This window comes from Dermacentor variabilis, chromosome 9, assembly GCF_050947875.1.
Source record: "Dermacentor variabilis isolate Ectoservices chromosome 9, ASM5094787v1, whole genome shotgun sequence".
NCBI lineage: Eukaryota > Metazoa > Arthropoda > Arachnida > Ixodida > Ixodidae > Dermacentor > Dermacentor variabilis.
The window spans coordinates 71,038,816-71,066,531 of record NC_134576.1 but is presented as its reverse complement, the minus strand read 5'-3'; the positions used below and the strand labels follow the sequence as shown (position 1 = coordinate 71,066,531).

At 45.6% G+C, this 27,716-nt stretch overlaps 1 protein-coding gene across 3 annotated transcripts in view; it reads right to left on the bottom strand.

The window, feature by feature from the left end:
• The window catches only part of LOC142592798 (uncharacterized), a 38,646-nt gene that overhangs the window by 3,010 nt on the left and 7,920 nt on the right, over positions 1-27,716 (bottom strand). The window contains exons 3-5 of one of the 3 annotated variants that reach the window (XM_075704473.1): positions 13,261-13,472; positions 7,381-7,606; positions 2,767-2,915 (exon numbers count right to left, since the gene is read on the bottom strand). In XM_075704473.1, the coding sequence (XP_075560588.1) occupies positions 2,767-2,915; positions 7,381-7,606; positions 13,261-13,472 (587 nt within the window). Of the gene's footprint in view, positions 1-2,571; positions 2,916-7,380; positions 7,607-13,260; positions 13,473-27,716 lie in introns of those variants that run through there. The other 2 variants (XM_075704471.1, XR_012830813.1) reach the window with 2 other exon arrangements.

The following is a 27,716-nucleotide window of genomic DNA, read 5'->3' as shown; positions in this document are numbered from 1 at the left end:
CACCAAAATGTACCAAATTTGTTTTTAAAGTCCATTAATTTACTTTGTTTAAAGGAACTTTCCTCCGAAATTGGACGTCAATGTGAGCATTTTTTCACGTGTTGTTGCTTATTTCGGTGTCGGCCATTTTGGTTTGCATCGCTCGGTCACGCCGCTAACGATGACGCCGAATGTTCGCGTAATGAGGCGTATAATGCATTGGCATTACTATTAATCCAGGCATTATCTATTTATATCAGTAAATAATGGTATTAATAAGATCAATCAACAAATCGTCACGCACTGCAGTGTCGTCATATTTATGTGAAGCGCTGCACAAGAAGTCGTGTTCCCTGAATGAGGGTGAGGCGTTGATTCTTAGCGTGGCACTGCATCTTCTTACTGCAACTGACAATATGGAAAATAGGGCTATTCCTAAGAAAACTAATGTTGTACTGCCTAATGATGTTGTTGCATCGCTCGTATTAACGCCACAGCGTTAAGGGCTCCTTGTCGCAGGAAAGCTGGTGTCGGCGTCCCGCGCCCAGCGTTTTGTACCACGCATACCCAACTACGCAGGCCCTCTGTGTCGCCCAAAGAAGTTACTGAACAAATTGAGTTTTTGGCAGTAAAATGTGTCAGGAAACTCGTAAACTGCGACTTACCAACAACCTACAGACCTGATAGCCTCGGATTGTAACTCGAATATAGGCGAAAACGTAATTCTTGTTCGCAGAAACTCAAACTTAAACCCATTTTCCAGCGTTTCTGCCATTCGTAGAGCGGCGTGCTGCTCTCAGTTTCTTGCAACAACACCATCCTGGTGGTGCTCGCCTCCGAGCTTCGCGACTCACTCAAGAGGCCGCGTTTCTACCAGAAAGCACGCCTTCGCGCATAGCGTTCGCTGCCAGCGTTTCACGGTAAATATTGCGGTTGCCTAAGCTAAAGTTGCTGGAATGCGTGAGAAGCAGTCAGCGATCTTTGAATGCTGTCGCCTTCCACTCGTAAAGGCGAAACTTAAGCGCCCTCCAAATTTTTCATACGGTACCTGCAGTCACAATTAATGTTCCAATGCTTTAAACATCACCTTTCAAATATGCTTTTCATTCCTTATATCGTTTGTGCTAAATAGCAGCTCATATATAGTTTACTTGTGTGAAATACTGAATATTTTTTTTTGCGGAGAACGAATTTAACAAAACGACGCAACCGAAGTATTTTGCTAGGTACATTATGAGAGCTACAGAAATGGTGTGAATTCCACTGAGATCGTTTGTTATTATTTCTTCAGAGTCAAGTTTAGCAGACTCCTGTATTGCGAAGCTTATATCTGCAGATATTTTGGTTTCTAAAGTCTTCAATACACAACGCCAAATGGGCTCTCCTATATATTTCAGCGTAATTCGACGGGTATTGTTGTGACATAAAAGGTGTGGCTAATCTAATCTTAGCTTCACAGTTAAATATTCCAAATAGTCAGTTCTCATTACACGATTTCTTGCAGCTGTATCCCATACTTAATGACACGATGTAGGAGACGGGCACAACCACAAAGAAGAGACACACAACACTTCGATATTGTCGCTACCTAAGACCGATCAATTCTAATGGCCGGGCACTGTATCTTTCTGGCTTCCAAGCTGACGCATTAATTTCTTATTGCGCCATAATTTAATATTCTATAAATATTGCGGCCATTTTGTTCACCAGAATAATGCTACTAGGTGTTCGACTGCTTGCAAACTAAAAGGTATCTGCAGTAGCAACTAAAGTTTCAATTCTTTAAAAAGAACCTTCCAAATATGCATTTCCTTGCTTAAATCGTTAAAGTTAAATAGCATGTGATGTTATTTACTTGTGTGAAATGCTGAGTTTTTTTATTTGTTTGCTTGGAATGAACCTAACAGAATGGCGGAATCTGTGCATTTTCTAGATGTGTTCTAAAAGCTACAGATTTTGGTGATAATTGCGCGTAGACCTGTCGTTATTGTTTCCTGAGAGGCAATTTCTGTGGACTCCTTTATCAGTGAGAGCATATTTACACAAAAACTGCGGTCGCACAAGTTTTCAGAAAACAATGCGAAATATACTGCCGAAAGAAGTTAGCCGTAATTCCATTGGTGTTGATGGGACACAAAAGCAGTGGCCAATCTAGTCTTCCTGAGCTTTACATTCAAACATTCAAATTCCTTTATTTCTTGATACGCTTTCCACAGGTGTAGCCCTTCCCTAATGGCATAATGTAGCGCAAGGGCACAGCCAAATGAAAATACTTGCAGTACACGTCAGAGGCCCAGCGTGTTCTTTGTGTCTGCTTTCTGTGGTTGTACCCATTCCCTACATAATGGAAATACGCAAGCACCAATTTCGGTACTAATTTCCTTCTGTAGCTCATAGATTTCTCTGGATAGGTGGCAGGATAAATTGTCTTGTGCAAAACCATAATTTTGTGTCATCTTCTTTAAACCTTGCCTGCACCGGATTACTTTGTGGACGCCTAACTACTCACCGCAGTTTTTGTACAAGCAGCCCGCCGGTTACGAAAACTCAACTTGCTAATATTTCGAGTGAAGATGCATTCGTGGTACTTCTAGCTACGCACACCTTACAGCAATTATTTATTAGTACAGAAAAGCCCACAACAGCATCACACCTGCAAAAAGAGTAGTCGATTGCTTCAATTCAAATGTCATCGAAGAGTACAACTTAGCGCACTGTTTGTTCAGATATGTTCCATAACCTTTCCCAACATGTGTAGTTTATGGTTCTCATTACGATTAACCTAACCTTAGTGAACATATTCACTTCAAAGTCCTCCCATACTAAATTCGCCAGGGTGGAATTGTTCTTAAAGTTCTCGAAATCGAATTTAGTGAACTCAGGAAACGTTGTTGTGTCCAGTAAAAAATTGGTTATCAGGCACTGTACTATAAGACCTGAAAAAAAAGAGAGAATATATTAAAATATTGCAGTAGTAGGAGATAGCGACATTCATTCATTTCATAAAAGTACACTAGAAAAATTGACACTCATATTTCAGCTTTTCATCCATTCCTGCTCGCAAGCTTTGTTTTTCATCCCTGGGTATAACGTGCAATAAAGCATCTGGCGCTTGCAATAAACGTGCTTGTGTTTGGAATAGATTTTGCTGGGGCTAAGCCGATTTGTGATGGTGCTAGGACTAAATTAAAATATGTTGGCTCGAGAAATAAATGTTTGGCACTTGGGTAAAACAATCAGCCAATAAATTTCTTTCCGTGGTGCTTGGATAAATCTTTCACGTGATGCTTGGAATAAAAGTCAGCCGGAAACCTTGTTCAGGAAAATAAAAATGGTACCATACACTACTGCCTCAACGGTCGACGTATAAAAACAATTACCCGCAAGAATGTGTATCGGTTGTCACGTATTCACGATACACCGGAATGCTTACAAGGTCGACAATTATTTTCCTCTTGGGGTCTGCCTGCGGACTACTGGCTATTCCATGTGGCTGACGCTGACCGCCTAAAAACAAAGTTTGTAAGGTCATGGCCTCCGAGATTTGCGCACTCCGGCTGGTTTTCCTCCGGCCGTCCAAATCGCACCAAGAAAGCGCAGTTTCCAAGGTGGGTGTGGCCGGTTCCTCCACGCCGCGACGCTCTCAACTGAGGCGTTGTAGGCATCGGAGAATTTTCGGGCGCTCTGGTGTGGAGGGTAAAAGTGGAATGCCGCAGCCTATTTTCCAAAGTGCTTAATTTTTTTCAGCACACATACACTCGCTACATTCAAGTGAGCACACAGAAGTGGAAGGTATTTGCAAAAGATAGTCACGTGCTGGAAAAGCATTATACTTCGACGTTTGCGGGTTATATAGACACGTTTATGGTTTTGTGAGCCAGTTTCAAAACTGGCTCACCGACACGGCCAGTTTCAAAGCAGCTTCGAAAGCTGGTATCGGCGCTTGCTTTCGTTTGTGCATTTCGTCGTGGGGACATGGCGTGAAAGAAGGCGTAGCACCACCCGCCCAAGGAAACATGTCGCAGTCGCCACTGTAATTAGATTGATCTGCACATAAGAGGGCTCCGCGGCACGGCGTGCCTCATGGTGATGCCAGTTTTCTTTTCGTTTATTTTTTTTCCCCGTGCACCCAACATATTGCATTGCGATAGGGATTATATAGGCACTCCAGACGGAGACGGACCTTTCTTCTCAGTTACGCTGAACGCATTAGAACAAGGCGACAGCGCAAACGCTGAGTTTAAGCCGCATGCGTGCGTTACAAAGAAAGTCCAGCGCAACTTGGCGCTAACTGAACCGACCAAACTCGGCACTCGACATCGAGCAAGCTCGCTTCCCGCGGCGTCGCCGGCGGCCCAGTTCTGGCGACGCCTGACCCTACTCTCAGGCATTGCCAGGCACTGTGTCACTGGCGGTGAAAGGCAAAGCTATTCTCACATTGCGCACAATGCTTGGCGCTCGTATGTGAGGCTTCCCACGTTTCCCTTCCACACTGTATACCTCCGTCGTGCTGCGTAGGCGCGAAATGTGGACACACTTTTAGGAGCAAGCCGAGAAGCACTGGGCCGTGAGGGCAGCGAAACTGGCCGTGGGCTGGGACTGGGCGTCGTCGCCGCTGCGACGGCTCCAGACTGGAACTACAGGCGCGTAAATAAAGCTCGTATGTGTGTGCGTGTGTGCGTGTGAGCGCGCGCGCGCGTTTGTGGAAGGAATGGAGAAGTTCAAGGTTGCATGCATGCGTTAATGTGCTGCCGCTAACGCGGCGGTCATGCAGTTTCCCTGATGCGTCCTTTTCTCTCGATGCAGTCGTTAGGAGTGTGGTACGCACTGCTTGAATAAAGCTTTCGCGTTGCCGCCGTCACAACTATTCTAGCGATGCCTTTTTGTCCAATTCACCGTATAGTCAGAAAATAATCAGAACATTAATTTTTTTGCTGAAAGCTCACTCGTATTGGGACTCTCCAATATTCTACTCAGTCAGCCTCACACTCGCGGGTAAGCGTAAGTTCAAGGCAGTGTGAATGAGTCGACTCATAAGCTAGTTTGCTGACCTATGTCATACACCCACTTTCGATTCCCCTTTGAGCTAAGCGCTTTCGTTCGCAAGGTCGCGGTGACAGTAACATTGAAGGAGGACAAGGTGCCCTGTCAACATTTCCTATCTCGAAATGGTATGGAACCAGCTGGCAGGTGTGACCAATTTCCCCATTAATTTTTTTCGTATGGCAATTTGATTCATAGCGAGGGGACTCGTTACTACAACTGACCTGACAGCACACACTGTTTAGTTTTTCCAACCTTTTGGAAACAAGTGCAGGATTAAAAGGACACAAATGACTTGCGTCGGCATGGATAATAATTCAAATATTAAATACAGTATCATAACTCACAAACGGGTGTCAGGAGCCAGAGTGCTTTAAAATCATCAGAGTGTCTTCATTGTACAGCGACCTACGGGGGCGACAGCTGCGACTCCAAAGGCTTTACCGTTCAAACGAGCTTCTTGTAACACAGAAAGTTGCCTTGCTGGGGTTTGCCCGTGGTCTCATCAATATCAGGGCACGATCAAACAACAACGCGATCTTTCACAGGAAGAGGACCACAGAATATATCAGCGATCATAATTAGCCCAATTTCCATTCATATATATCTGAAGCAAAGAAGGATGTCACAATACCACTATTACTTCTCACTTCAGGACATTTTATGCACTGGATTTTGTATTATCGTACGTATTTTCCCTTCTAATTTCTTTCTTCACATTCTTGTAAATCCATAGTCCTTTTTGTTTCCATCCGTTGCATTCAATTATGTGTCTATGTTTCTCTCACTTTCTTTCTGATGACTCATGGTCGTCTATTTGCAGTTTGGATTGCCCTGCACTTGGTAGACCACTTTCTTGATCTCTCCTCCACTCTGTGTCCGCAATTTTCAAGTACAGGTACTTCGGCACTTTAGTTGCCCATTTATCAGAGAGACTTTAATAATCTCATGGGTGGTGGCGATGGAAAAGAAACCTGCCATGAGTAACTACTTAAGAGGTAAAAACGAAATTAGGAAAAAAACAATTTATGATAACTCAAAGGGAAGCTCATTACTTTTCGAAGCGAGATCAGGATGCCTTAGAACACGCACCTATAAAGCGCGATATAAGAAGGAAGAAGATGCATGTGCTTGCTGCGGTCAAGCTAGGAAAACGATGGAGCATGTTTTATTGTAATGTGAAGATATCTGCCCAGCGGTCGATTTAGGCCCGAATGCACTTCTTGAAGCCCTTGGATTCAGCGAGAGCGTAGGGGGAAAGTAAACATGTCCGCAATAGAGATTAGTAAGGGGCGATTGGAAGATTGGTGGAAGAAAAGTAGGGAAACGACAAAAAACGTAGTCGTACAAGAACGAAGTTCACAATATGTGGTCAGAAAATTTGGTTATGTGAATTCATCGTGCGTTTCTCTTTTCTTTTCTTTCTTTTTTCTTTTTTTTCCTTTTTTTACCTAGTTAGCACATTGGGCAGTATAATAGCAAGAGCTTAGTGGCGCAACTCACCGCCCCGTCCCAAAGGGGCGCTCGTAGCCTCCAACCACCCATCCATCCTAAGCGCGCTCTTTCCTACTTTTCCCGGCGCGTGTTTCTCTTCACCTCCAGGCGCCTTTTTCGATCGCTTGCTTTGCGGCTTCAGAGAGACAGCGCCGATTTCACGAGTTGGCCAGTTTCACTTGCGCGGAAAATGCCCCACGTGTGTAGTGATTGAACTCTAGCTAGTTTCTATTCCTATAGAACACCTTAGCTAGCGAGAAATTGCATCCGGCAGACTGAGTCACACATGTAAGCTATGGCTGTGAACATTACACTTGCAGAAAAAAAACGAAAAAGGACATGCGCTTCTGACGCTTTGTGAAAATCGGTTTAACAGAAGCGTCGATTTAGCGAGCAGTCAGAATTAGCGCACCACGGTAAAAACGTCGCGGTAAACACGCATTTCGGCCACCAGCGCGTCTCATAAATTAACATGAGGCATGGTGGCGAACGTAGTAAAGGTATGTTTTGTCCAAAGGTGACGTTCTCGACTGATGCATTACGATGATACTGTCAGCTTCGCGGAATTCGCGTGGCTCCGCCTCGGACAAGTTGAAGTGCACGAAGGAAAGCGTTCCCGGCGAGCTTGGAGCATTGCCGCGAATGCCATCAGCCGTGGACGCCAACAGTTCGGTTGCCGCGTCGCGCGAAAGGTTGCGAAAGCAGTCGTGCCTCCGACAGAATGTATGGGCGCTGAAGTAGCGACAGTTCATACTCGGCGTGGCAGGTGACCACGACGCGGGCATACGAAATCGCACAAGCCTCGGTTATAAGACCTTTTGTTTAAAAAGTGGCAGTAGAAAAAAACTCGAGTCATCGGCGTACACTTTGTTTGGTACGCGCATCCGGGACGATTGTAGACGATCGCCGTCAACGATGCTGGGTTACGGTGGTTTCCGAACAAAAACTCCGTGACGCTTGCGTAGACAGTAAAGTTTTCCACAATCTTACTGCCGTAAGAAAGCATGCCGTCGTACGTTACCATCGTGTTTTTGATATTAAACTCGCATTTTGCGATTTCATCGACTCCGCCTTTTTTCACACGACAGGTCTGTAAAGAAAGGAAAACATTCATTGTGTATTCAACTTTGCACTCCCCGGCTTCAGAACATCAACGTGAAAACAAAATACACAACCTTACCAAGTTCGTCCGACGGGCGAAACATTATGCAGCTAATGCTTGATGCCAATACACCACTTTGCCGCTCAATAATGTAATTTCTGTTACGTTGGCGATGACAGGTGTCGCCATCGTAAAGACGTCATCTACGGTGATCCTCCTTATCCTCAACTGCAGCCACGCTACCAGGCGAAGAAGAATCTTCATTCACTACCGCTAGTTGCATTCCAAATTGTTCTTCTGCTGCAATATGTAGTAAGCAGCCAGATGCACAAATCGGAGTGGAATCGCGTAACTTTTCGTTACGTGATTTGCGCAAAACGTTGGACCTAGTACACATTCTGTGTGGTGCAATTTGTGCATGTACTTATGTAAGCATATTTCGGAAACTTCACTTAGTTTGCGGTCTTTTTCTCTTAAGTGAACCTCTTTTCTGCCAACTCGGTTTCTGTGCATATGCGACGAAGTCGACAACACTTTGCAGCGAACCATCTCGACGCCAAACAGGGTTATTTGGTATGTTCCACTGCCTATCTGAGGTTCTTGAATGGCAAAAAAAAAAGGATTTAAAGTTCCTCCGGTGCTGGGTGGAATACAAACCACATTAATTATATTCACGTAATTTCATCTTTAGAATATTCAGAAATTCAGAACAGAGCATGTTAAAGGACGGAAGGTACACATAGAAGTGGTTTTCATCACTGAGCACCTTAAAAATCTTGGCCTTTTGCCCTGCAATGCCAGTGTTAAGCGCGTTAATTGATTCTGCCTCTGGCGAAATATATTTGCAGCGACTGACAGAAGCATGGTCTGACAAAGCCACTCACTCTGAGTTCTAGAGTAATTACGCGTGCTACGTTTTTTAGCACAATATGCGACAGCAAACAGCCTACGCTCTCCATTGCGTCATGCACTGGTTCACAATAGCGCAATCAGGAAAACAATTTTCAACGAGCGCCAAGAATAGCACCGCACACAGTGAACGAATAAAAAAGCTATGTTCATAGAATTTTGCGTCTTCACTACCCTTAAAAGCAATACCTGACACGAAACAAAACAAAATAGGAGTACTTCGATGTCGCGGCTAGCCACAAAACTTAGTCAGAACATGTCAAATTATTTCCGAAGGCCTCGTCGCTGCAGCATAATGGCCAACTGTCATGGCGGAGAGTGCACCGAGATGTGGAAAAGGCAAAAAAAATAGAGAAAAGGGAGTGAGAAATACCACGTGACGGCGCTCAGCCAATTGGGAGACGCACACTTTCTCTCCTACATCCTCTCATGCTCCTCGGTGCAGCAGCGGCAGCAAGATAAATGTATGTCACTACCTTTAGTTTTATGCAAGGGACTTACTTGTAGTGGTATTTTGTGATCGTTTGCTCACGGTAGCACTAGGATATCATGATGCCTCCTCTATCTAAATAGAAAACGAGTACAGCTACCATGACAGTGCGCACTACATTGGTGCCATACAAGCAGCAAAGTGCGTAATAAAGCTTCTTGTGCGAAAGCAAATATAGGAACGCTCGGTGTCCATTGCAGTCGTCACCGTTGGCAACGGAGGCTTCGTGCTGTCAAGGTATAGATGCCCGTGCACCGCGTGCATCAAGGCAAGAAAGTCGTGGAAGGCAAGGTCTCCATAACCTGTTTCCAACATGCTTCTCCGGGTGGAGCGCAGTTAAGTGCCACTGCAACGTGGGACACACTTAGTCGAAGGCGCTTAGAGCGATCCTGATGGATGCACTGCAATGATGCGTTGCCTTCATCGGGGCGTCTGCCTCGTCGTTACACTGGACGCCGTCGCCTAGGGGACGAAACTTTTCTGATACTAGGGCTGCGCCTAGGCCGGCAGTCTCTGGAGCATGAGTCGCGAAGATAACTGCAACTCGGGAGGGCCTCCGCTTCTTAGCCTGCAGACAGTTGCAGGACAGCCACCCCAGCAGTGTTGGAGCTTACCTAGAAAAGCATCTGACACAATCTCGTGCACAGGAAGACCGCTATCATGCAAGAGGCTCCAGCCTTTATGTTCCCATCAATGAACACTGCAGCTTAGCCAAGCCAGCGTTCTATCCCGTCTAGTTGCTTCGTCGTGCAAGCGTCATGCACACGATGCATGCGACACTACACTATTGATATGACACTACACTTCCACGCGGCACTAATGTTCTTGCTGAGTGGCTGAGTACAGTGGTTCGAGCGGAATGAACAGTACATCTCAAGCTACGAACACGGAAAGTTCTTCTTGGGTATAATTTTATGGAGCTTTGATGTGTGATGTCTGCAATTCCACTGGCGCCGCTCTCAATCGAGAATTTTGACACGACTAATAGCTGCAAGGGTGCTGTTTCTGCGGTGCAGTAACACTGCCTTGAGTGAAAGCTTTGTCACACGAACATGTCACCCCATGTATTTTGCAACGCCATGTGAAGAGGTTCAGGCCATGCTAAACCTTCATATTGTTTTCCACTACGTTGCTCTTACTTCCCAACTGCGGAAATCTTTAATGTTACGGCATTACAGGCAAACCTCACAGACTGTAGCTACCCGCCTGACAAAAAAGTGCGCGTCCAACCCGAACACAGTGCAGTGTAATCATGTAAGCCGGTCTTAAGGCATCGAAGTAAAACACAATGTCTCAAATAGCTAGAAGTCAGGAGGGGTTAATGCGAAGAAACTGGCAGGAGACGAATGTGTTAGACGTTTCAAAGAGTTTCTTTAGCACGAGTTTAGTGTGCGCGCGATTCGGGTCTAATAGAACGATGGGCTGTGGTACTGTAAGACGGAGATTTAGTCACACCATCAATCACGCATGCAATTTTCGAAGCACCATAGGCAGACTTGAGCCCACATCTGAGGTATTTAAGAAGTATGCAGAAGACAATGGCGATGACTGTCGATCTACCCGAAAGAAGAAGCGGATGAACGAGTTAGCGAGTGACCGTTTCACCCTCTTTACCGCCCATTCCACCACTCAGTTGCCCCATCATCATCATCATCATCAGCCTGGTTACGCCCACTGCAGGGCAAAGGCCTCTCCCATACTTCTCCAACAACCCCGGTCATGTACTAATTGTGGCCATGCCGTCCCTGCAAACTTCTTAATCTCATCCGCCCACCTAACTTTCTGCCGCCCCCTGCTACGCTACCCTTCCCTTGGGATCCAGTCCGTAACCCTTAATGACCATCGGTTATCTTCCCTCCTCATTACATGTCCTGCCCATGCCCATTTCTTTTTCTTGATTTCAACTAAGATGTCTTTAACTCGCGTTTGTTCCCTCACCCAATCTGCTCTTTTCTTATCCCTTAACGTTACACCTATCATTCTTCTTTCCATAGCTCGTTGTGTCGTCCTCAATTTGAGTAGAACCCTTTTCGTAAGCCTCCAGGTTTCTGCCCCGTAGGTGAGTACTGGTAAGACACAGCTATTATATACTTTTCTCTTGAGGGATAACGGCAACCTGCTGTTCATGATTTGGGAATGCATGCCAAACGCACTCCAGCCCATTCTTATTCTTCTCATTATTTCCGTCTCATGATCCGGATCCGCCGTCATTACCTGCCCTAAGTAGATGTATTCCCTTACGACTTCCAGTGCCTCGCTGCCTATTGTAAATTGCTGTTCTCTCCCGAGACTGTTAAGCATTACTTTAGTTTTCTGCATATTAATTTTTAGACCCACTCTTCTGCTTTGCCTCTCCAGGTCAGTGAGCATGCATTGCAATTGGTCCCCTGAGTTACTAAGCAAGGTAATATCATCAGCGAATCGCAAGTTACTAAGGTATTCTCCTGTTCTTCTTCCCTTGTTGCCTTCCCTCGCCATCCTGAAGTTCCATCTTGGCAACCAGAGATAGCGGACGCATCTACTTCTAACCTTTCATGGTTGTTAGCACTTTTCGTGGGGGAGAATCCGTAAAGGCCAAGATACATGAATGCGCACCGTCGCACGACGGTGCGCATTCGACGCCTAGCATCGTGAAAAACGCCCACCATCGCTGATCACGACCCGCCAGATATGTGCCGCGCGTCGTCGGACGCTGTCGGAAGCGGCCAGCAAGGGCCGTCAATCATAGCTCCCTGGCCGACACCTCCGTCCCATCCGTCTTCCTCACCGGCAACCCGCCGTGGTTGCTCAGTGGCTATGGTGTTGGGCTGCTGAGCTCGAGGTCGCGGGATCGAATCCCGGCAACGGCGGCCGCATTTCGATGGGTGCGAAAACACCCGTGTACTTAGATTTAGGTACACGTTAAAGAACCCCAGGTGGCCGAAATTTCCGGAGTCCCCCACTACGACGTGCCTCATAATCAGAAAGTGGTTTTGGCACGTAAAACCCCATAATTTTCTTTTCCTCGCCGGCACATGCTAGTCGGCGCGCGCTTCTCTCTTCGCGGACTTGGCACTTTGTGTTAGCGACATGGTCATGAATTCAAAGGCAGCTCGCGTGGACTTTAACGATAAGCTTATCTATGCGGCGCAGAAGTGCCCCATATTGTGGGATAGTGGAAGGGTCGATTATAAAGATTCTAGAGACTGACACATATCTGAGCGTCAACCTTTTCCAATTAAGCACAACGTGGCCATACCGCTGATTTCCAAAGCAATCTCTCCACTAAACAGGCGCAAAATACACTGATATATTATTAAAAGCAACTGAAGGAGCTTTAGACAAAGTTTTAGAGTTTTTATTGAGTATTTGGTTTGTGAATGAAGAGCTAAGGTCTACAAACTTTATTTATGCATTTCATGTTGACTAAAGCAGTTTTGCATTGTCTGGCCACACTGAGGCGGTACCCGCCGCTTTTTCGCACCATGTATTACCAGCCAGCGGAAGTCGGGCTTCCCGCCGGCGCGACGCCTTCTGCTGTGCGAAATTCATCGAGAAAAACGCGCTCTGTGTCCCGGTCTTTAAGGAGTTTCGCCAACGAACGAGCAAGCGAAAGCCTCCGCTCCTTCTCTCTTTGGTTTCTCTCTGCCACTCGCTTGCCCGAGAACATGCGCACTTTTCCTCGAAGGAGTCAACGAGTGAACAGTGCCCGTTTCCTACCTCCTTTCCACCCCTCCTCTCCACATGCTTACTCGAGAGCTCACGCATGACGCCTTACACGTTTCCGCGTTTCCCCCCGCCCCTCTTTGAATCTAGCTCGACGGATAACACTCACGCTTTCCTTGGACGCATTTCCTAATTTTCACTCTTCCAACGACTATCCCTTTACAACTGACCTACCACGAAAGCAGCCGAAAGGGCTATAAAGAAATATTTTCGCTTGAAAACTGGGGGTGGTTTGAGTGCCCCGAAAGCTTGAGTGTCTCCACAAAATCCTATTAAAATGTTACCTATATTAACGTCCCAGTGACCAATTGGATAAGCTAGATAGGCCTAGTCGTACGCGCAAACAGCTGCCGAGGTGCTACAATCAAAACATACTGTCGCCTACTTTGAAAGGTAGCAGCGCTTATTTGGGGCCTGACTTTTGTCTGGTTCCGTAGGTGAACATAAAACACGTCACATTATTTCTTCGTACCTTCTAATAGCTCACATAGACTTCTTTCATTACATGAAAGTTGGAATAATTGTAAAATTTTACAACCTGTTCATTGTATTTTGGCATCAGCTGGTGGCCAATGTTCCACATCTTCCCGTTGGTCAGGTTGAAACGGTAGAGCGTGCTGGTGTTTGGTGCCCCTGCCTCGCGAATGGTGAAATACGTTTCCGCCAATGGGTACTTATTTTTCATCATATTGCCAAAAAGCTTATACAGCTGCTGTTGCTGTTCAACCTTGCTTGTCGCCCATGAGCTCACTGAAGAAGATGGAGGCCAAAAAAGAAAGAGGCGAATTATTTATAGTGTTGGTGCGTCAAACGTTGCACCATATTCCGCTCTCTAAGAGCTAGGAATGCCGCATTACATAAAACTACTCGTAGAATAAACAGAAAGCATTTGCTAGGGCTCTGCAGCAGCTGCCATGAGCTGCTATCTGATAGCTCCGCCTATCGCGAATATTATGGCACCTGCGTGATTAGCAACTTTTAAATGGTCACTTTTTTATTATTACTTTTTAAATATGAGGCATGTGTCACAATGGCCTCTTCTCTGGCGATTCCCTTAGTACACACTGTTTCATGGAGCGGGTCCTCCACGAAATCCGTGCGAAGAGCATCTGCTAATACAGGAATGAGATAAGGTTGTCTGAGTGTATATTACGCATGTTCGATATCGGCCATCACTGGAGGTATAATAAATAATTTTCTGTCATTGAAGAATAGTAAATACTGGGTCAAACATATTTGAACAACTCGGCATCAAAGAAGTAGTAATTGACAAGCAGCAGATGGCTAATACCCAGAGATCCAAGTTGGCATCAAAGAGAGCCACTAGAGAGCGGCACAGTAGAGAGTCGCATGTGCCCAGTGAGCCAATTTGGTGTCAAATATGTTAATTCAAGAGCGGCACACAAGCAATGTTGCATTAACAGAGGAACATGTCTATTGGCCCAAGGTAACGTCAAGCTGGTTTACTGAAGAGAGGGACATATCCAGAGGCTGATACCTAGAAACTCAAGTTAGCCTCAAAGAGGTTCATTGGAGAGCGGTACATTATTGGCACATAAGTACCGGCCCACATTGGCATCAGCTTCATTGTATAAGTGACACAATCCAAGTGGAACATACCTAATGCTCCAAGTTGTCTTCGATAAAGTTAATTGAATAACAGAAGATGCTCAGAGTCGTTTAGCCAGCTACCCAAGTTGGCATCAACGAGGGTGATTGAAGAGCGGCACACTACCAATGGTATATACCCAGCGACCCAGTTTGGTTCCAAAGAGGATCATCGAAGAGCAGCGCATACACAGTGGCGCATTCCTAGTGCCATATACCGGGTGACCCAAGTTGACGTCAAAGACGTTCATGGCAGGGCGGCACATAACCAGTGGTTTATACGTTGCGACCCAAGTTAGCCTCACTGGGATTCATTGGAATTCGGCACATACCTAGTATAACATATTTAGTGGCCCAATGTTGCGTCGGAGTCATTACATAGGAGGAATACTGACCAAGTGGCACATACATATTGCTGAAAGTTGGCATCAGAAAGTTCCACTGTAGAGGGGCACGTAGTCAGTGCGGTATACCCAGTAGACAACTTGAGGCTGTAGTGACGCCGAGGTTATTCGGTGATGCAAACGGGGCTGTCAGGCAAATGATGTTCAAAATTGTGGAAGTGTTCCCTGGCCCAAGACGTAGAGAGATGGCAAAGCGTAGGTGGAGAGTGTGTATCGTGGAAGCGAGCAGTGACGGTGGAATCTTGGTTAGAGGAGGAAGAAATTCCCACTCGAGGCCCCTTAAGCCATGCAGAGGACCAGCAACTGATATGCTTACGGAGTTTGACGAAACGTAGTTTCGTTCACGTGGGGGCGCAGTACGGTAGGACAGTCAAAGTATGTATGTGGTTTTGATGTGGTTGTTTGACGGAACTAGAACAGGCCTTTAAGTATGGACACTCGTGTTGCTACGGGGGAGGCGCCTGGGCACAGCCCGCGCGGACGCTTTGCTGCAAGAAAAAGAAAATTGAAAGACACCTAAGTGTTTTGCGTGATCTGAATGCGAAAGCATTAACATTTGCCGGCGCTTTCACCTTATAATAAAATTCTACCTTAAACCACTATAATCCGCGTTAATCTCCATTAAGATACCCTTCAATTTACCTTAATTCAATTGTGAGAGGGGGCCAGGCCATTTTTTTAGGAGGTGGGTGCAACGGCGTTCATCCAACACAGTGGCTGTTCACAGCGTGGAATTTTGCACTGCCAGCCGCAGCAGGTCCTGCACCGGGAACGTGACGTCCTCACTTGGCAACGCGAATTTTCTTGGCAGCCGATGTTAACGCCGGACGCGGGCACATTTTCCGCGTCATGGATCATATAAGGCTTTTGCCTCAATACGCTTCCGTCGTCCAGATGCCGGGTCTTCCTTCGCGTTGCCAGCGTGTACTCGAGCCATCAATGGGCGCCGACTCGTACCACCACAAAACACGAGCCTCTATCCCTAATTGGCGCAATCGAATACCGGATCGGCAAAGCCCACAGCGAAAGAGACACCGGAGCTTTGGCGGAGATGAGCTGTTACATTGTTGTCACGACCAGGCCTACTTTTAAGGTGTTGGTACTGCATTGCAAGAGAGGCGCGGAAGGAGCCGAGCTACGGAGACTCTTTGGAAGGTGACAGAACACTTTGAAGCAAGAAAATAGCCAGCAGTCTCAAGCAGCCCACGGCGACAGTTGCGGACATGCACCGGAATGAGAGCAGCTGAGAAAGGAGCGTCTGGAAGAGGCAAGTGTGTCTTCACGAGATCAGCGCTTCAGCGAGGATAGGTCTGTCAAGAGGACAGAGGCAGCAGATGAAAGGCTTGGTGCAGTGAACGAGCCAACCGCGATGGAGAACTGATCATAGGTGCAACGTCGCTGCGGTGCTACAACAATACTTTGTCATTGTTTGACAATTGTTTTGGCATTCCTCCATGTCATGGCAAAATTCTGATCCAGCGCAATTGTGAAACTGAATACTCGCGATACCGGGAGACTTCCAAGGATGACGAGTGGAGCAGTCAGAGGAGCAGACAGCGGAGAGCGCCGCTTCCTAGGGTGAGATCAATTTAGTTCTCTATTGTGATTGTCGCATGAATGTATTCGCGTTTCCGCACACCCTGGGGGCTTGGAAACATCAACGACACAGAGAAGAGCTAAGAGGCTAGTATAATCTTCAATAAATCGGGTTGCACCTACGAGTTTTAACTAGAAATTGAAGCTCTTAGGGTGCAGCTTGGGATTCAGAAGTTCAAGTACTCGCGCGTATTACAAAATGCAGTGCAACATGGAGTGCAACGAGTACGATAGGCAAGTACGCTAAAGTTAGGAGTCGTCCTCGCCCCGTAAGCGAACGACACCATGATTCTGGCAAGGTTTGAGGACACCAACTTCTTGATGCCGTCCATCGAAATTCCTCAGAAAATGCAGAACCTTCTAATTCTGCCTTCCGTCTGCGATGCCGTGAGGACGCCCGTGATTGAGTGGCACCTCTTCTTACATATAGCTCAAAGGGAATGTACTTAAGGAGGTCTAAAATGACTCCGACCGAGTACCGCAGGTGATTCCTGGACATAAAGAAAGGAAATAGGCGATTCATGAAACCGAATTGCGGTAAAGGTTAGAAGCGTTGTTTTGCTCTCAAGTGCCCTGCCTAGAAGTAGAGTCATTTGAGCAGTTGTAGGCCCCCATTTTCGCAGATAGACTGAAACGACTTATGCCGTCTCACATTAGGCCTTTGTTACTCGAGGCGAGATTAAAGGCTGTCTGCTGGCGAAAGATTTATCTGAGCTGACCGCAATGTTTCAGAAAAGCATGTAGCATAAAGTGAGAACATGCTACCGCAAGACTATGGCGAAAGAACTGCCGCGTAACCAACAGGGCAGACAACGTCATGCGAGCAGTTCGTGCTATGAACGCTTGGGGTGCTTCGCGTTCAGAGAGCCGGGACATTTTCAGAGGGATTGTAAGTCGGTGCGTGACATCGACTTTCAAAATTCGGCAGACACCAAAGACTGCTTGCGTGAAGAATGTAAAAGAATTATAGTCTCTTTGGTGAAAAACTTTGGTGAAAAACTCATGACGTGGCACTCATGACACGTCATGAGTGCACGTCATGAGTGCATGAGTGCATGAGTGGCACTCATGCACTCATGACGTGGTACCACATCCACCGCATTGGCTGCGCCGTCGTGTACACGCAAAAGGCCACGCCTTCAGTCAGCCAGATGGCTGCGATGTGACGTGTGCAGTGACGTGCGCGCTAAGCACACCTTTAGTCAGCCAGAATCATTGAGCCGCCGTGGCGTCGGTTGAAGCTTGCTTGTCTCGTACCCCAGAGACACGGGTTCAATCTCCACCCGACCGGCCGTGGTTGCTTAGTGGCTATGGTGTTGGGCTGCAAGCATGAAGTCGCGAAATCGAATCGTAGCCGCGGTGGCCGCATTTTGATGTGGGCTAAATCCGAAAGCACCCGTGTGATTAGATTTAGGTGCACATCAAAGTACCCCAGGTGGTCCAAATTTTCCGAATCCCCCCCCTGCAGCGTCCCGCATAGTGAGATTGTGGTTTTGGCACCTAGGGCCCCATAATTGAAAAAAAAATATTTCCCACCTAGACCGAAATACACTAATTTTCTTTTGTAATGGCATTTATTTACTTCGTTTGCCTATCAGAGAAATTTGATGCTAATCCGGACTTTTTTTTTTTTGTTGACGGGTTTTTACTCTTTGCGGCGCCGGTCATTTTTGGCGCCTTCGCTAGGTCACATCGCCGACAACGATGCCGGAGCTTCACGTAATGGGACATATTATGCTTTCGCATTAAAATACAAAGGTTTCCCGAATAGCCACGAAACATGAAAGCGCATAACAGAAAGCATCCCCTGTGAGGCGCTCGGATAGGCTGAGAAGCAATGGCACGGATCTGGGAAACACGCGAGTATGGATTTTCTTTCGGTGACATCTCTGAACAACTCGCACTGACTCTAGTCATCACCACCATAAGAACAAGCACGGTACGAACTGAGATATTAGAGCAGAGCAATGGTGACATGAAGCTTGCTGGCGATTTCGGCCAAGCTGTTACTGCAGAAGTTATGTACGTTTCTTCTGGTCTCCCATCTCTTTTAGGGAACGCTACTAAGCGCATACCGTTGCTCTTCGCAGTTACTTTGGGCTTATGACGATCATGAAAGTCTTTGTCTCGCCATAGATGAATCGGGGTGTGACATGAAAGGTGTTGAGTGGGCTTAGTGAATGAATCGCTGGAAGAATAGCTTACTTTTGGACGAGAAACAGTGAAGATTCCGCAACCAATACCAGCTATGATAACATTGCGCGGCATGCTGTCGGCGAGAAGCCGAACAACGGTGTTCAGGATTGTTGAACGATGAAATTGCACATTCAGGTTCATGTTACGTCATGTCATGTACGAGCATCAAAAGATCTGGGAATACTATGTTTCGTGTTTGCTATGGGCTTAGCATGAAATCAAATGCGATATCACAGGTGTTTCCCAGTTAGAACTCTTGCATGGGCAAGCACCTCAGCTCCCCCGTAGTATCTGGCACAAGTCGTTGACTGACTAGTGGAAAAATACTCGGGATTGAACAAACCGCCCACGCGTATATTAAGAAACTTTGATAAATGGTGAGCGCAGCCGCTAGAGTTGTCGACGAATGGTGTATTCAGGTGCAAGGGAGCTAAGCACAGAAATAAACTTGCGAGCTCGACTGAGAGTTTAGCACAGGGAAATAGGTACTTGTAATGCAGAATGCAGCAGCAGGCCAGATGCAACTAAAATGGCTTTATCTTCTCGTTGTGGCAAAAAGCACGCATTCTGACAGTGACTTGATAGTGCAGTCTGCCGGCACTGAGAAAATTCTGCGTGTGCATAAAATGACACTTCACTACGCGAACTAATAATGTGGGTGAGGTGCTTGGGACTGACTCAGAATTCCGCAGCCTAGATACAGCACCACATGTCACGCCGACTCGCGAAGAATGTCTGGTGGCAACAAAGGCCAGTTATCTCAGGAATTCCTTGAAGGAGTAGTTTAGAAGAGCACTGGCTGATTTTCAAGGTGATCTAGAACAGACCAAATCAATGCGAGCAGGGAGAACGCAAAATTACACTGGTCCTGGGGTGTAAGCCGTCGCGAGCACACGCACGAGGCATGCCGATGGCTCTCAGAGCGGAAGGGGAGATGCAAAAAATGAGCAAGCTGTAAGAATGAGATTTTATCTACCCAATGAAGAGCTCCTTAGCCCATCCGATCATCTATGCCATCAAAAAGATGGCTTTATAAGAGTTTGTGTGGACTACTGGAGTCTTAACGTCATAACGGATCCAGATAGCTTTCCAATGGGTAATGTCACTAAATTGTCGTGTACTATAGCAAATTCAAAATACATATATGTTTTGGATATGACGCGGGAGTACTGCAATATACGGCTTGTTAGAGTCGCAAGAAGTGACAGCCTTTGCAACAGCTAGCGGCTTAAATGCGTTGAAAGTCCGCCCTCATAGGCTAACTCTTGCGCGACATTTCAGAGGAGAGTCAATGAATTACATGCGAATCATCCTCAGTAAGATTGCCCATACACTGGTGAAGTAGTAGTGCTCTCATAGAGGTGGCGGCATAATATTCATCATTTGTGCAGAGTGCTTCAGGAAACACGGTGAGCTGGACTAACTGTAAACCCGGCAAAACGTGAGTTTGTGCAGCTGCAGGGGAAGTCTTTCGGGCATGAGGTAGTTCAGATAAAGTCCGCTCTATCCAGCGGCTCAGGCCACCAAAAAGTGAAGTGTTTTGGGATTTCGCAATTATCATCGAGCCTATGCCCCAGATTACTCAAGGCTAGTGCTGCCATTGTCAGGGCTAACGAACAAGATAGTTCCAAATATGTTGCCGTGGACTGCATAGCCATGGCATGCATTCAATCTAATAACGGAGGCCGTAGCATAAGACCTTAGCTTAACTTCCCCATTTCTGGGTAAAGAATTCTGCTTGGCAACGGACGGCCGACGGCCAGATGAAAACGGCCAGCCGAGACCAACCGGTGCATGGACTTACGACTGTTTGTAACCCACGTGCTGCTTGCTTCTTGGATTGTTTGGACAGCAGCCTTCGTCGAGGGAGTCATCCTAGATGTCACATCCGCGTGCCACCTGCGGTGCTCTGCAGGCGACGGCGACGGACTTTACATAGCACGGCAAGATTTACCGCTCAGCTTAGACCAGACTGCTCAATCCATCTGGCAACCTGGTACTTCCTCAACGAGCATATTTAACGGCCCACTGCCAGTATTTGCATTTGGGGCGATACCTAGAGGAGCATTGGCTGACGACTGTTTGTAACCCAGGTTAGTTACTTGGACAATTCCTGGGGCTATAGGTGTCCTGATCATTTATTGTTTATGGTGTTGTGTCTCATTGACATTGAAATTCGTGAATTTTCGCGAAACATGCCTACTGGGTGTTTATGCTTGATCTGTCATATTCTTTATTTGCGTGCGCCGCTATTATTATCAGGTGATGTTGAAGTCGATAGTGGCCCTAGGATACCACTCTAGCTTTCAGACAGACACGTGAGAAATTTCAGCCGTACTCGCGCTGGTCCAGCAAACCGAGCAAGGACCGTCAGAGTTACTGTCAGAAAATAATACATTGCAACAAACGCACACCAGTATTGATGCAAAACTAGAAATAGTTTACGAGGGAATAAGAAACCGCGAGTAGGCCTTGCGAATTGCTGATAATGCTGGTCTTTCTGCAGATCAATGTCATGGTGATGCCATATCGCAGATGTCGCAGGCTATCGCAACTTTGAAGGCGGCGCAGACGATGCTGACAATCGGTCACGACGTATTAATAGTCTTTCTTTGTTTGCCTGACAGGAAGACCGAAGCCTCGGCTGAATCTGAGAACCTCGTCATTTTTGTGTGCTCAAAGCATTTCTACCTAATTCTGGAGAAATCTCCGAGTGAAAGAGCGCTTAGAAGGGTGATGGTAGGGGCTAGTTAGTTTTCCAGTTTACATCAGATTATCACGAAGGAAGTTAGCATTCTTAGACAAGGGGCAGCGTGAACAGTGAACAGTGATGGCATCTTCAAAATGTTTTCGTGTTTCTCTCTCATCTTTATTGTTTGTATTTTTACATATATACTTTTTATGTCGTTTTCCCTCTGTTTCTTTTTATATATATAACACCTTGCACCAGGCAATGAAATTTCAGTTAGGAGTAAGCGCTTGTCCTCGTTATTTTAGTGGGTGCCTTGTCCTTGAATCGCGCTGTACCACACCATCTACAATGAAAGATCGCACAGGACTGGTCGTTTTAAGGCCAGAAAGAACCGTCCAGTGGTTAGGTTCTGCAACTTCAAAGAAAAATAATGTATTTTTGCTTTGGGAATTAAACTCAAATAACGGTTATATTTCACGAGAGGACTACCCGCAACCCATTCCTCTTCTTCAGTTTGTCTACGTTCGCATACGCCCACGTGTATGACCAGGGTCGCGCGAGAAGAGGAAGCGCCCCACGTTCATTGAAAAGCTGCAAATACCCAGTCAATTTGTGGCGCAGCCTGCTATAGGTTAGGGCTGATCTCCTTGAGGAACCCTTGTGACTTGGGCTCAATGGCGGTCAGCATGCGATAAATTTAAGGGATGTTTTTCTTCATAGTACAGCGGCACAATCATAGTGACACATACCTTATTAACCAAGTTGGTTGCATCAGAAGGAAAGTCAGATGAGATAGCTGAAAGGCTACTCGAATGATTCTAAGTGAAGTTTCCTGCTTCAGAACCGGATGGCATTGCTTTGATGCGGAGATTGAGAACCTTATTTCTAATGTCACGTTGCTGAAATCTGCGATCAGAACAGTGAAAGCAGAAAGATCTGACCTTGTTATTGCCATCAGGGATCTGCAACTGAAGCATTAAAACCTGCGAAAGAAGTTTGCGGAAATGGAATAATATTCCAGGGCAAACACTGCGAAATTTAAGGACATTGCATCCCTTCAAGGCGAGGATTGCACCGCCATTATTAAAACTATTGCCATCAACTTTGACTGCGCGATCTCAGATGTCGACATCGACATTGTTCATCGAGTGCCTACAAGAGCGGGATCAAACAAAATGTCGCCAGATTTTGTTCTCGTCTTAAAGAACGAGCGTTTGTAAGCAAAGCGCGGAAGGCTCTGCTTAGTTCTCATGATTCTGTCGCTCATCGTTACGCTGTTTTTGTCAATACTCATCTTACTCCCAAGAACAAACGGTTCTTTGCAAGGCTCTGTAGCTCAACAAAGAAAAGCAGTCGTAGTATCTCTGGAGTTACAGTTGTAAAATCAAGCCAGGAAGCCTAGCTAGAGCTGATTTGTTCGCATTTCTTCAAATGAAGACGTGTTTGTTTTCCAGCAGAATTGTTGAACCTTTCTTGTAAAGTACTTGCCTAGTGCATTTTTTTTACCGTCACAATGTACTTTACGACAGATCAACCTCAACAATTTTGCTGTGATCCTTATTTGCCTTTCGTACAGTTCAACACAGGTAGCCTTAGAAAAAATTACAACGTACACTCTTTTCTGACATCATATGACTTCAAAATTTTTTTTTTCATTTGCCTCACTGAAACGCGGTTATCGCCTGACAATGAGATGTTCTGTTTCTCATCATACGGTTCCTTGCATTGTCACGTTCATCTGGCAGTTATGGTGGTGAAGCGATATTCATATCTTCGACGATTCCACATCAACAATATGACCTTACCCTTTGTGTTGAAAATATCGAGTCTGTATCGATTAATGTTCCTAACCCATGCCTGCTTGCTAGTGTTAATAAGAGAATCGTGGGTAACATATATCTCTTATCGTCGTCCTCAGTAGCCGAATTCTGTTCTTCGCTGAATTCAATTTTTTAATATTGTCATTTCAACATAGCAATGTCATCATCCTTAGTGATCTGAATATTAATTTTGTCGATGCCATAGCTCAGCTTACTTCGATTACACCGAGTGCTTTCTAGGATTTGGCTATGAATTGTTCATCTCCGTTGCTATTTCTTAAGTAGCAACGGAGATTAGGAATTCGTAGCCAAATCCTACAGAGCACTCAGTGTAATCGGAGTAAGCTGAGCTATTGATGTGTGCCTGGTGCCTCACATTCTTAGTCGATCACATTTTATCCAACGTTATTTCAACTAGCGACTGTGGCATCCTCCAAATTAACTGTCGATAATTTAGAGGACGAAGATAAGCGCTTGTCTTCGTCGTTCTTTTTGTCCCCTTGCCTATGTAAGCGCTGTAAGTCACGTTTGCAATGGAATACCAACTAGCCCATAGCCAAACGCTGCCATAGACTGGTGTTTTCTAAAATTTCTCAGTGACCCAGAAGCAGCGTTTAATAGTTTTTTATTCATCGTGAAAATGTGCTTAGATGGTTCTACTACCATTGTTGAACATCAGAAAAACTTCTCAGCTTTGCATAAGCCGTGAATTACAACTATCCTAATGAAGAGATATCCTAATGAAACGGTCAAAAAGCGTTCTTTCAATACTGGTCTTCAACCTTGATATAAGAAATGTTGCAATATACCTCATTAACTCCTAATTTGAGCAAAAAGTTATTATACCAATGGGATACCTACAAGGACCAGTGGAAAATATTAGATTCATTTCTAAACAGATCAATGGTTGGGCCGCTATCGCTGAATTACAGTCACCTGACAACATGCACAAGAACCGAGATCATATTTCAAATGCCTTAAATGAATTTTTCTGTGCTAAACCGCTTTCGTCTCTCACAAGCAGGAGCTAACATCTAGAAAAAGCCTTCACTGTTTCATCGTTTTAATTCTTTCCAACAGGCCCAGATGAAGTAGTAATTATTAATCACTTAAAAATAACGAATGCATCTCCCACCTAATCTCGATTCCACTACCTCAACTTCATTTCAACCTTATGATTAGAAGTGACATTTTTGCATCGTAGAATAAAAGAGCCAAAATTGTGCCAGCGTTTAAAAAGGGGGATATAGCTTACATAACCAACGACCTATTTCCATACTGTCTTCGTTGAAAAAATCATAGATAAATGTATCGAGAAGCGACTAACTAAATACTTAACTAAGTTTTATATCTTATCAACTCAACAATACAGTTTTCGGGCAGGTTTTTATTGAATACAGTATGCCTGCCGTAGGCTCAACACGTTTTGCCGGTGACCTGTTCATTGACTTCCCCAAGGCCTTTGATTCTGTAGTCCATTTTATACACTTTGCTGATTTTAACTCAATTCGCGTGGTAATTAGCGGGCATGAACTAATTAGAAGCTTTTATCTAATGGACAGCAATCTGTTTGTGTTTGTAACATTCTTTCCTCATTTAAGTGCGCTGACAATGGAGGTTTGATACTCTGCCCCTTTATATACCTAATTTATATTTTTGACCAAACTCCAAACTTAAAATTCATACCACATTACTAATACAGTCAACGTTCTTTTTTTTATGCAGATGATACAACGGCAGTTGCAAGTGACCGGTCCATCGATACGCTAACTAGCCAAGTTGCTCCCTCACCTCAGAAATATTCACGACTGGTGCAAAGCTAATGGCTAAATATTTAACGCGTATAAAAATCAGTTAGTTCTCTTCTTCTCGAGACAGAACCATCTTTCATATACTACTGCCATTAGTTTAAACCACCACCACCTCGTTAGCAACCCTCCGTGCATCTTTGTGGGAGTTCTTCTGACGCCCATCTCAAGTATTCCCATCACATTTCACATATGAAACAGGGTACAGTTCACCGTATATGAATATTCATTAAAGCAAGACCATTCTTCAGCTTGCCTACTTTATTTAAGGTGTACTAAGTACACCTTAAGGTGCTCAGTGGTCATGGTTGCTCAGTGGTCATGGTGTTAGACTGCTGAGCACGAGGTCGCGGGATCGGACCCCGGCCACGGCGGCCGCATTTCGATGGGGGCGAAATGCGAAAACACCCGTGTACTTAGAATTTGGTGCACGTTAAAGAACCCCAGGTGGTCGAACTTTTCGGAGTCCTCCACTAAGGCGTGCATAATCAGAAAGTGGTTTTGTCACGCAAAACCCCATTCTCCAATTTTTAATTTAACTCCAGCGGGGACGGTAGAGTATCCGTCTCCAGTGCAAAAGGACCGTGATTCAAATCCCGGTGCAGCGCAATTCTCCACCGGAAAATACAAAAAAACGTGTGTTGAGAAAATTGCACAAACAGGCCTGGAGTGCGGCCTGATCCCGGTGACCAGAACCGGTAACGCACTCTCTCACCAGAGCAGGATTGGCCACCCTGGTGCAGTACTGGGCCACAACCTCCTATATGAATACAACAATCAAACCCCGGCCCTCAGTCCCCAGCAGCCGCGAAGCAACTGACCACGGCGGCGGTCAGATCTGTGACGCTGCAGAGGGTGCTAAGAATACCTGGCTCCGGACAGGCCGCCATTGGAATCTGAACCTGGCAACGTTTAACGTTAGAACGCTATCTAGCGAGGCGAGTCTAGCAGTGTTATTGGAGGAATTAGAGGGTAGTAAATGGGATATAATAGGGCTCAGTGAGGTTAGGAGGACAAAAGAAGCATATACAGTGCTAAAAAGCGGGCATGTACTGTGTTACCGGGGCTTAGCAGAGAGACGAGAACTAGGAGTCGGATTCCTGATTAATAAGGAAATAGCTGGTAACATACAGGAATTCTATAGCATTAACAAGAGGGTGGCAGGTCTTGTTGTGAAGCTTAATAAGAGGTACAAATTGAAGGTGGTACAAGTCTATGCCCCTACATGCAGTCATGATGACCAGGAAGTCGAAAGCTTTTATGAAGACGTGGAATCGGCGATGGGTAAAGTCAAAACAAAATACACTATACTGATGGGCGACTTCAATGCCAGGGTAGGCAAGAAGCAGGCTGGAGACAAGTCAGTGGGGGAATATGGCATAGGCTCTAGGAATAGCAGAGGAGAATTATTAGTAGAGTTTGCAGAACAGAATAATATGCGGATAATGAACACCTTTTTCCGCAAGCGGGTTAGTCGAAAGTGGACGTGGAGGAGCCCGAATGGTGAGACTAGAAATGAAATCGACTTCATACTCTGCGCGAACCCTGGCATCATACAAGATGTAGACGTGCTCGGCAAGGTACGCTGCAGTGACCATAGAATGGTAAGAACTCGCATTAGCCTAGACTTGAGGAGGGAACGGAAGAAATTGGTACACAAGAAGCCAATCAATGAGTTAGCGGTAAGAGGGAAACTAGAGGAATTCCAGATCAAGCTACAGAACAGGTATTCGGCTTTAAATCAGGAAGAGGACCTTAGTTTTGAAGCAATGAACGACAATCTTGTGGGCATCATTAAGGAGTGTGCAATGGAAGTCGGTGGTATCTCCGTTAGGCAGGATACCAGTAAACTATCGCAGGAGACGAAAGATCTGATCAAGAAACGCCAATGTATGAACGCCTCTAACCCTACAGCTAGAATAGAACTGGCAGAACTTTCTAAGTTAATCAACAAGCGTAAGACAGCTGACATAAGGAAGTATAATATGGATAGAATTGAACAGGCTCTCAGGAACGGAGGAAGCCTAAAAACAGTGAAGAAGAAACTAGGAATAGGCAAGAATCAGACGTGTGCGTTAAGAGACCAAGCCGGAAATATCGTTACTAATATGGATGAGATAGTTCAAGTGGCTGAGGAGTTCTATAGAGATTTATACAGTACCAGTGGTACCCACGACGATAGCGGAAGAGAGAATAGCCTAGAGGAATTCGAAATCCCACAGGTAACGCCAGAAGAAGTAAAGAAAGCCTTAGGAGCTATGCAAAGGGGGAAGGCAGCTGGGGAGGATCAGGTAACAGCAGATTTGTTGAAGGATGGTGGTCAGATTGTTCTAGAGAAACTGGCCACCCTGTATACGCAATGCCTCATAACCTCGAGCGTACCGGAATCTTGGAAGAACGCTAACATAATCCTAATCCATAAGAAAGGGGACGCCAATGACTTGAAAAATTATAGACCGATCAGCTTACTGTCCGTTGCCTACAAAGTATTTACTAAGGTAATCGCAAATAGAATCAGGAACACCTTAGACTTCTGTCAACCAAAGGACCAGGCAGGATTCCGTAAAGGCTACTCAACAATAGACCATATTCACACTGTCAATCAAGTGATAGAGAAATGTGCAGAATATAACCAACCCTTATATATAGCTTTCATTGATTACGAAAAAGCGTTTGATTCAGTCGAAACCTCAGCAGTCATGGAGGCATTACGGAATCAGGGTGTAGATGAGCCATATGTAAAAATACTGGAACATATCTATCGCGGCTCCACAGCCACCGTAGTCCTCCACAAAGAAAGTAACAAAATCCCTATAAAGAAAGGCGTCAGACAGGGAGATACGATATCTCCAATGCTATTCACAGCATGT